The sequence below is a fragment of the Humulus lupulus genome, chromosome 6 (assembly GCF_963169125.1).
Source record: "Humulus lupulus chromosome 6, drHumLupu1.1, whole genome shotgun sequence".
In the NCBI taxonomy this organism is placed as follows: Eukaryota; Viridiplantae; Streptophyta; class Magnoliopsida; order Rosales; family Cannabaceae; genus Humulus; species Humulus lupulus.
The window spans coordinates 98,054,443-98,065,440 of NC_084798.1; the positions used below are offsets into that span (position 1 = coordinate 98,054,443).

At 40.2% G+C, this 10,998-nt stretch overlaps 1 protein-coding gene across 1 annotated transcript; it reads right to left on the reverse strand.

Moving 5' to 3' along the window:
- Positions 1-708: 708 nt before the first annotated feature.
- Positions 709-1,449, reverse strand: LOC133785331 (uncharacterized). Its single transcript, XM_062224580.1, has one exon. The coding sequence runs from the start codon at positions 1,447-1,449 to the stop codon at positions 709-711; it is 741 nt and encodes a 246-aa protein (XP_062080564.1).
- Between the last annotated feature and the right edge of the window lie 9,549 nt (positions 1,450-10,998).

Consider the following 10,998-nt stretch of genomic DNA (forward strand, 5'->3'; position numbering starts at 1 on the left):
ATATCAATGGTGTAGGTCTCATCAAGGGATTGACAACGCATAACTTGATGGAGGGTAGACATGACACCTTACATCCGATGAATCCAACTTCTGCCCATTATGGTGTTGTAACTACTTTGGGAGTCTATGACAACAAAATATACTTCCACGGAATGTTCCGTTACATGTACCTGGAGTTTTATCATTCTTTTGGGGTACACTTTAAAAATGTTGAATCCAAGAACTAGAATAGTATTGGGTCGAATATTGGATTCATTAATTCCTATCTTCTTAAAAGGCTTCCCAGAACAGGATGTCCACATCGCTTCCGCCATCTACCAAAACCCGTCCTAATATGTATTGACCCACTAGAGTTTTATTATAAGAGGATCATCATGCGGAAGCTGCAAACCATGCAAATCAGCCTCTGTGAAGGTGATTTGTGATGCAGGGTAGAAGTGTTCTTCTGCACTGATGAAGATCACAATGTGCCCCAATGATCAATAGCGCTTGACATGCTCTTCCATACGCTTTTGAATTTAGACCTTGTGTTCATCTTTAGGAGTTGGCTCAATTATCTCGTGTATCATTGGGACTTGTTTGAGTGGTTGTTGAGTGGTAGTTGGTGTAACTTCTACGGGCGGCGCTATTGTGACAGCCGATGTGACCGTTGGTGGGGTTGACTGAAGGGCATTGTTAACATATCTTCCTTTGATATATTGAAGTAAGTCACAGCATGAGGGTCTGAATTTTTTCGTACAGGCTTTTGCATTCAGCGATTGTGTGGCCACGCTCTTTATGGAACAAGCAGTATCTGTTATTATCTCTTCGGTTGGGTCTGCCAGATCTGCCGGTCTTTATTTTCTTTATAATTTTTTCTTGTGTGGTATTGAGTTTGAAAGTCGAATAACGAGGATGCTTGTCATTGGTTTCAGATCTCTTGGGAATCTTGTTAGTTGTTGAGTTGGTTAGCTTTTGCATGTCGGTTCTGACAGGCGGAGGTGGGTTACTGGTGGCTGGAACGAAAATTGGGGCAAGTTTTTTCTGTGCTTGTTCCCATGCTTCCGAAATGCGGAAGACCCCTTCTTCTCTTATTTTCATGTCACTGAGGTGAAATGGTGCGCTCGTGGTGAGATTCTCATATAAGAGTGTGTCTACTTGTAGACTTTTGACAAAAAGATTCGCAACAATGATTGTATCAATGTTATGGATTTGGTGAACCAAATCAATGAAACGTTTAAGGTACGCTTTTTGATGTTCGTTCTCACCTTGATCTATTCGATAGAGGTCTTCCATGGTTTTGGGAGCTTCTTTGTTTGCACTGTATTGCTGCAAGAATTGCTTTAAAAAATCACTGAAATTGCTGATGGACCGAGGCGATAATTGTCTAAACCATAAAAGTGCTGGCCCAGTGAAAGTAGTAGAGAATACTTTGCAGTGTATAGCCTCAATGTCTACTTCCAAGGACATTTTTTTGTTTAAGCTAAAAGATGTGATCAAGTGGATCACCTTTGCCATTAGAGGCAGGAAATGTTGGGAGGACAAAGTCCTTCGGCTCGGGTTCGTGTGTGATCCATTCTGTGAATGAGGTTTTGTCAGCTCTTCTTATGGCGAGATCTGCAACATCGAGTAGGAAAGAAGACCGCCCCTCAGAGAGTTTCATCAATACTTCTTTCATCATCTCTTCTTTCTAGCCCTCTAGGAAAGGAGTATTTTGTTGCACTAGATCCTTGCTATGATCATGATTCTTGAAACCCTCTATGGTCTCATTCACCTGATGGTTGGTTTGCCTGACTTGACGTCGCGCAACATTACCTTCTTGGCATTGAAATTGAGGAGCCAATGGGGTGAGGATCTTGATTAGATGCAGCATAGGCCTCATTCTGGCGAACTGGTGGGGCCCCTGGGAAACCACATTCTCTGATGGCTGGGTCATTGGGCAGTATATTAAGATCAAGATCATCGTCTTAATTCCCAATAATGTGGATTGGTGGCGGCTCAATTGCTGGCAGAGGAATCTTGGTTTTTAACTCGGCATTTTCCTTCCGAAGGTCCAAAATTTATTCTTCCAACTTCTGTTGGACTTCTTTTAGAGAGTTAATGGCTTCTTCGGAATGCTGCTGGGATGCTTCCATGACTTTACACATGCGGTCTAACTGTTCGTTAACGTCTCGCATATTTGTCAATGATGGACGGTGCTTTTCGGTACCATAGCTTTTTGTTCCCTTCAAAGTTACACTGTCGGACTGTGTTTCTTGAAATTGTTGATGACAATTTTCTCACAGACGACACCAATTTTTGAGGTTGAAAATTTGTTGTGATATTTTTGAAATGTGATCTTTTTTCTCCGGAAACTTCTATTCCCTTCTTCGATTAGAATCTTGAATCTGCGAAGCAAATAAAGCATTGGGGGTTACCTGCAAGAAAACTCTCTGATGATTAAGTCAAATAAGTCTTTTTTCAAGTAGAGTAACGATAGAAAATCTTGATGTGACATTGCTGTGCATAGCGTTGGCTATTTATAGTGATGGAGAGGAGGACTATAGAGCGAATGGAGGAATTTGATTGGTTGTTGAGTAACCAACTTTGCCGCCTTTTTTCCTCTATTCCCCTTAAATGATTAAAATGTAAAAGCTTTTAATTTTTTAACCTGCTTTTGACGGAAGATCTCATCTCTCTTCCCTGCGGAAGCTACACTACTTTAAATACACTGTATTGGGCTATTTTTTCAAGGAAATGGTTGATCGGGCCGTGCAATGGCTTTGTCCTGATTTTATATGGTATAATCAGTCTTAGACCCAATGTGACATTTTTTGGGTTCCAACATATATATTTAAAACTTAGTCGCCGTTTGGTTGCAAAACAAAAATGGAATGGTAATACTAATGGTAATAGGAATGGAAATGAATTAAATTTTGATTCTTTTGTTTGATTGAGACTTTGGAATCAATAATTGAATGAGGATTATTATGTTTGGTATAGTGTGGAATGAAATATAATAGAATAGAATGAAAATTATATTATTTTGACCAAAATATTCTTCCTCTACTTTTATAAATATTTTTTCAATCAAATTATCATTATTTTTTAACATTAATTTTTATTAAATAAAAAATTATTATTATTATTTTTATTCTAAATCATAATTATATTATTAAATTACCCTTATATATAAAAAAATATTTTGTAGAAAAAAGTACAATAAAATATCATTAATACTTAAAAATTGTACTTAATTGTATGAAAGTTTTTATATTTTATTTTATTAAAAAAATAATATATTATAATTTTATTTTAAATCGTAGTAAGATATATGTCAATTTTAATTGTTTGTAATTGATGTTATATTTTAAATAATTTAAATTTTCAATTCGATTTTTTTTTTAAAAAAGCAAGCTTTTACTTTAACATATTTTGATATACATTTGTAATTTTTTAAAATAAATATTTGATAATTATTTTTATCCAAAAATATAAAAACTATATTTTTTAACAAACATTATTATCTATTTATATGTGTCAACATATCTAATGCGCACAAAAGAAAGAAGAAAAAAAAAAGAAAAAATGAGAGATGCATCAAAGGGCAATTTAGGTAAAAGAAAATAAATAAAATATAAAACACACAAAGCACTATACATTTAGGCCACACACATTGGAATGGAATGATTAGTCCATCATATTTTAAACATAATGACGATTCAATTACTCTTGTGAATCACTTTTCCATTGGAAAGAGTTTTCTAATTTTATTTTGCAAACCAAACACATGAATCATTCCAGCCAACCAAACATTAAAGTATTCCAATGTGGGTATTTGTCCTCTAACCATCAGATTCATAACACACATATTGCTAATAGAGGCCTCCAACTCATGGCCCCAAATGGCACTTATGCCCCTTATTTACAATACAAAGTAAAATAATGAGCTAGAGCCTAGTAAAAAAATATTGAGTGTCACACATGTAATAGGACTGGCCCTGTTGAGGGTCCTATACAAAATATGATAGTTTAATATAAATTATCTATTATATGGTATTTTTAAAAATTTGGGAGCTTTTTGTAAGAAAAAAAATATATTTTCATGAAAATTTGGGCCTTTTCTATTAGTATCATGGCTTAACACACAATTTTAATATTGTAATTAAAACAAATCAAGTCCAAGAACAATGTACACAATGAAAGAATAACACAAATAAGATTAAGAGATAGAGAGAACCTTTTGGAGTAAAAACCCTAGTTACATAGAATCATAAAGATTATGAGTTTATTTTAATCAATGGAGATGAAAAAAAATAAAAAAATCTCCATTCCTAGCCTCCCCTTTGAGATTGCTTGAAGCTACTACAAGTTTGAATGAGATTGAGATTTATAAGCCTTGATTTTCAAAACAAGTCAAGCTTTCTTGTAGAAGATCTTGGAGAAAACTAGTAATCTTGTGAGTTAGAGAGAGTGTGGTGAGTGATCAATTCACCAAAATCTTAAATGATCCTCTTAAATAGTGTAGAAACCATCATTAGTGTTAATTAATAAGATTAGAGCATTTTAAACTAAGTTTTGGAGCCAAAGCACGTAACTGTACGAATCAGTACTGACTGCCCACACGATTCATCGCCTTCGTGCATGCAATGCGTCGCCTATCTGGGCTATTGTGAGACGGGCGATGCAATTCCTATTACTCTGACTTTTGACCTTGAACATCGACCCAAAGTACCTCAAAATGTTACCAAAATGTTTGGGTACTCTTATTGTAACGACCCAAAATTGCTAATAGGGCTTAATGCCTTGGTTAGCGTGCCAGGAGGGTATAATTGAATATATGTATGTTTAATTGGTTAAATGCGTGGCTAGGTGGCATGTATGATTAAAATGATTCTACGGTTATGTGATATGCATGTTTATGAGTATTAAATATGCTTGTGGGCCCTTTTCTGCTTTAAAGGGAATATTTGTAATTTTGGCCTGTTAAGGGCGTAAATGTGATTTTATGTGATATATGGTAGAGACCACATTATTATGTGGATATATTTGTAGTATATGCTTGAGATGGTTATAGTGAGCATATTAGCTAGATAGTCACAGCGGGGTTTATATACCCGGCTCGGGGGAGCCTTGGCGTATTTTTGGGAATTTAGAGAATATTTTGGGATCTATTGGGTAATGAATAAATATTTAGTAACTAGATGGACGTGACAGGGTTAATTGGTTAACAGAAGGAACACTTGAGGAATTAGCGGGAACCGGGGGAAAATGACCATTCTACCCTTAGAAACCATTAGAGGTTGAATAAACTTGAAGGGCAAAAGGGACTTTTGGGCTAAAGATATACTCAGGTGTGGGAAAGACCAGGAACCTTAAGGAAATTTCTCAACACACTCTCTCACCCTCTCACTCACGATTTCCTCTCTCTCTCTCTCTCTCTCATGTTTGAGGAATTTTGGATGAATTGAAGATTTGAACCATGGAATTCAGCTTTGGGAACTGAATGATTAAGCTATGTTCATTCAAAGATACTGTAGGGGGAAACTAGGCTGCAATTTGAGGTAAAAGTTCAAGTCAAATTCTCTAATTTTGTTGAGTTTATGTTTAAGGGGTTGAGCTTGCATGAGTGTGAATTTGATAACTGATGTTGGGTGTTAGGAAGAATAAGAATTTCTTATAAGATTAGATATGTTGATTAGGAGGGCTCTCTTTTTTGAGGGCGTGCTGTGAACTTAGAGGGCAAGTCACGACCTGCCTCCCCCAGATGCATGGGGGCCGTGGCTCTGTCTCAAGGGTGCGCCAAGACCCCTAGGGCCAGGTCGCGGCCCACCTAGAGAATTTTTGCCTAGGTCGGTTTTTAGCATTGGGAAGGCTCAGGGGTTCGAACCTCAGCGCTCGGGACGATTTCTACCACTTGGTTTAGTAGAATTCGAGGTCCCGAAGGCTATCTATTGTCTCCTAAAATTCAGGGACAGAGCCTAAATGTGACTGAATTTTACTATGAGTTGGAGAGCTCTCGGGGCGAAGTGTACATTGTGAGCTGCTCAACCGCCATGGTCGAGGGAAAATTCAGGGACAGAGCCTAAAACTTGAATTTTACCATTAGAGTGGCTTTTATTTGTATTAAACTTTTGAGGATTGTAAATTTGTACTTAAACCCTGATTTTGGGATCCCATGTATCAAACATCCATTTTAATGAAAATTAACTATTTACAATCAAAATCTTTTAACCCTAATCTGATCGTGGACTTTAGGAACACATTATTGTTCAAACGACTTGATTAGCAAGTCTGGCACTATTTTAAAATACACAATGTAACAGTCTTGGTTATCTAGGGCGTTACAACTTGGTATCAGAGTGGTCTAGGTTTAAGGGTTCCTAAAGATTGCCTAGGCATGTACACTCGCCACTAAAGACAAGCTTGACTCAGGGTTTGGTAACTGTATATATGTGATTACACGCTTAAATGCTAAAATGAAATATAAATGTTTTAATCTGTATGATTAATAGGGAACATGAGATACTGATAGGGCCTGGCCCTTGACTGTTGTGTGATTATTATGAGGCATTGCTGCTACATGTGAATGAATATCTAAATGATTGTTTGCATCTTGATTGCTTTGGTTGGTTGAGTTTCAATGGTGGACTATGGAAAGATTGTTAACCTGTCATCATTGCCTGACTGCCGAGTCGTTGATTGCATATAAACTTGGATAGCTATGTGTCCAAGGCGATCAATACGACTAGCCGGCATAGGGTCCGAGGCTAGAGATGATGACCAGGGCCAGAACCCTTGGCCAGTCCCTGAGAATTGGCAGTGGATATTTGCTGATATGAAAGCCCAACTACAAAGTCAAGAAGAGCAGATCTGCCTCCTAAGACAGCAGGCTCCATCAGGGAGTGCTACACATATTGTGTCATATGTTGTGGTACCAGTTGTACAGTCACCTGAGGTTGGGAACATATGTGAGCCACTTTATGAAAGATTCAAGAAGCAACATCCTCCAACCTTCGAGGGAGGACCAGATCCATTGAAGGCTGAATAATGGATGAGCATGATCACCTCTATCGTGGATTTTATGAGGGTGGAAGGTAGTGACAGGGTGGCTTGTGCCACCTATATGCTTAGGGAAAATGCCCGTATCTGGTGGGAGGTGGCATCACAGACCAGGAATATTTCTACTTTAAGTTGGGATGGGTTCAGAGATCTGTTCAGCCATAAATATTATAACATTGTCGTTAGGACAGCGAAGGTGAATGAGTTTGTTGGGTTGGTGCAGGACAGTATGACAGTCACTGAGTATGCCTTGAAGTTTGACAGGCTTGCAAAGTTTGCACAAGATTTAGTGCCTACTGATGCAGCTAGACAGGACAAATTTATTCAAGGGCTTAATGCTATGACATCCCGAGATGTGAGAATCACAATAGTACGTGGGGGAACAACTTATGCCCAGACTGTTAAGAAGGCTCTTACCGTTGAGGAACCAGAGAATAAGATTTGGAGGGAGGGCGCTGAGAGATGGGATGTTCGCAGGGCGGTGCCTCCATACACAAGGTTTGGTAGAGGCAGAGGCCCCAGTGATTTGAAAAGCAAGACCCTTGACACTTCGACCACTGCTGGTTCTAATAGGAGGGGTCAGGGTGCTCAGGGTGGCCATCAGGGAGGTGGTGAGACATGGAGAAGTTATCCAGAGTGCACGAGATGTAGGAAGCGCCATCTAGGCGAGTGTTGAGCGAAAGCTTCCTACTTGTGTGAGGTTGTGGGACACCTCGTGAAGGATTTCCCAACAGCGAAGAATGAGGAACCAGGGAAGGTGGACAACTTGAATCCAGCTCAAGTGTTCACGTTGACATAGGCTGTGGCCGAGGCTAGTCCCTCGGTAGTGACAGGTCAGCTTTCTAGCGCTGGCTCCTCTTATACTATATTGATTGGCTCTGGAGCTACACATTTGTTTTTTTTTTAGTAAGGTAATTGATAAATTGTGTAGACCTAGTGAGTATTATACTGTGGGGTTTGGGACTATACTGCCTACAAGGGAACTGGTAGTTTCTAGGAGATGGATTAGAGCACTGCCAGTGATGGTAGATTGTAGGGAGCTATCAGTAGATTTGATCGAGTTGAGTATGGATGACTTTGATATGATCTTGGGGATTGATTGGCTGGTCAGATATGGGGCTACTATTGATTGTAGAAAGAAGATGGTGACCTTTGAGCCTGAGGGTGAGTATCCCTTTATTTTTGTGGGCACTGTGCATGGACCCCGCATATCCATGATATCAGCATTGAGAGCTAGAGACCTATTGCAGGGAGGTTTTATAGGTTTCCTAGCTAGTGTGGTGGATATTACCAGAGCTATACCAATAGGGCCGGGAGAGACCAGGTGGGTATGTGAGTTCTTGGAGGTGTTTCCTGAGGATCTACCAGGACTGCTGCCACATAGGAAGATTCAGTTCGTTATCGAGTTAGCGCTGAGTACTGAGCTAGTGTCGAGGGCACCAAAGAGGATGGCTCCGGCGGAACTGGAGGATTTGAAGATACAACTACAAGAGCTTCTTGATTTGGGGTTTATTAGACCTAGTTTCTCGCCATGGGGCGCTCCAATTTTGTTTGTGAAGAAGAAGAATGGGACTCAGAGAATGTATATAGACTACAAGGAATTAAACAAGTTGACCATCAAGAACAAATACCCCATACCGAGGATCGATGGGCTGTTCGATCAGCTATAGGGAAAGACGATATTTTTGAAGATTGATCTTCATCTGGTTATCACAAGCTGAGGATTAAGGACGAGGATATACCGAAGACAGCCTTCGGAACGAGGTATGGGTATTATGAGTTCTAGGTCACGTCGTTTGGTTTGACCAATGCCCCAACAACATTCATGGACTTGATGAACAGGGTGTTCAAGGACTTCTTGTATCAATTTTTGATTGTCTTCATCGAAGACATCTTAGTTTACTCCAGTTCAGAGCCAGAGCATGAACAACATCTTTGACAGGTATTGTAGAGGTTGAGAGGGCATCGGTTGTATGCCAAATTTAAGAAGTGCGAGTTCTGGCTACCAGAAGTGACATTCCTTGGACACATTGTCGGTGGAGATGGGACTAAGGTGGATCCAGCTAAGGTAGAGGTAGTGAGAGATTGGCTGAGGCCAATGAATGCCTCAGAGGTTAGGAGCTTCCTTGGATTAGCGAGATATTACAGATGGTTCATGGAAGGGTTCTCGAAGATTGCTGCACCAATGATAGAATTGACACTGAAGAATTTGAAGTTCATCTGGTCAGACAAGTGTGAGAATAGCTTCCAGGCTCTGAAGCGACGGTTGATTACTGCTCTTGTGTTGAGTCTTCCTTCGGAGGAAGGAAAGTTTGTGGTATATTGTGACGCATTGAGATTGGGATTGGGATGCGTGTTGATGCAAAATGAGAAGGTTATTGCTTATGCATCATGACAGCTGAAGGTGTATGAGCAGCGGTATCCTACCCATGACCTGGAGTTGGCAGTGATGCTTTTCTCGCTGAAAGTTTGGCGACATTACTTGTATGGAGAGAAGTGCGAGATGTACACCGATCATAATTGCTTGAAGTATTTCTTCATCCAAAAGGACATGAATATGAGGCGAAGGCGTTGGCTAGAGTTGGTGAAGAACTATGATTGTGATATCCTTTACCACCCAGGGAAAGCCAATGTGGTGGAAGATACATTGAGCTGGTGGGGCCTGGGACAGTTATTCAGCTCTACACATATATCAAAGGAGTTGGCGGAGGAGATGACTAGAGCAAGGATAGAGCTGGTTGTGGGCCGGTTGGCCAATATTACCTTACAGTCGAACCTTCTGGAGAGGATAAGAGAGGGTTAGTTGGATGATATACAATTGCAGGAGGTTAGAGGGAATGTCCTAGCTGGAGTGGCTAAGGATTATTCAATTTCAGAGACTGGTTTACTACGGTATAAAAGTCAGATTTGTGTCCCGATAGATGTGGGTATTAGATGAGATATACTTGATGAATCTCATACCACACCATACTCACTCCATCTGGGCACCAAAAAGATGTATCAGGATCTACAGACATTATGTTGGTGGCCTGGGATGAAGAAGGACGTAGTGGAGTATGTGGCCAAGTGTTTAATCTGCTAGCAGGTGAATGCTGAGCATCAGCTACCACCGGAGCTACTACAGCCTTTGGGTATTCCCGAATGGAAGTGGGAGGATGTTATTATGGATTTTGTAGGAGCTTTACCCAGGACAGTGGGGGTTACATGACTCATTGTGGGTGATAGTAGACAGATACACCAAGGCAGCTCATTTTCTTCCAGTGAGGACGACCTATATTGTGGATCAATATGCGGAGTTGTACGTGAGGGAGATTGTATGTCTCCATGGGGTTCTTAAATCTATAGTATTGGGGTGGATTGCAGAAGGCTATGGGGACTTAGTTGAAGTTCAGTACGGCCTTTCACACTCAGACAGATGGACAGTCTGAGAGGACCATTCAGGTATTGGAAGACATGCTTAGAGCATGTGTGTTGGATTTTGAGGGGTCTTGGAGTAAGTATCTTCTGTTGATTGAGTTTTCATGCAACGAAAATTATCAATCAACGATTGGAGTAGGTCCATATGAGATGTTATATGGAAGAAGGTGTAGATCGCCCATTCATTGGGATGAAATGAGTGAGAGGAAGTATTTGGGACTGCAGTTGGTTTAGAAGACTAATGAAGCTATTGAGAAGATCCGAGATCGAATGCTTGCCTTCCAGAGCAGACAGAAAAGCTACGTTGACCCTAAGCATAGGGACGTGGAGTTCCAAGTAGGGGACCAAGTGTTTCTGCAAGTCTCACCACTGCGAGGGGTGAGGAGGTTTAGGGAAACGGGCAAGTTGAGCCCTGGATTCATAGGACCTTTTGAGATCCTAGAAAGGATTGGGCTAGTGGCCTACATGTTGGCACTATCACCATTGTTATCAGGAGTTCACGATGTATTCCACATTTCTATGCTTAAGAAGTATAACTCAGATACGACTCATGTGTTGAAC

What these genes read in the sequence shown, in the direction of transcription:
- LOC133785331 (XM_062224580.1), bottom strand. Translation starts at nt 1,449, where the DNA reads ATGTCCTTGGAAGTAGACATTGAGGCTATACACTGCAAAGTATTCTCT.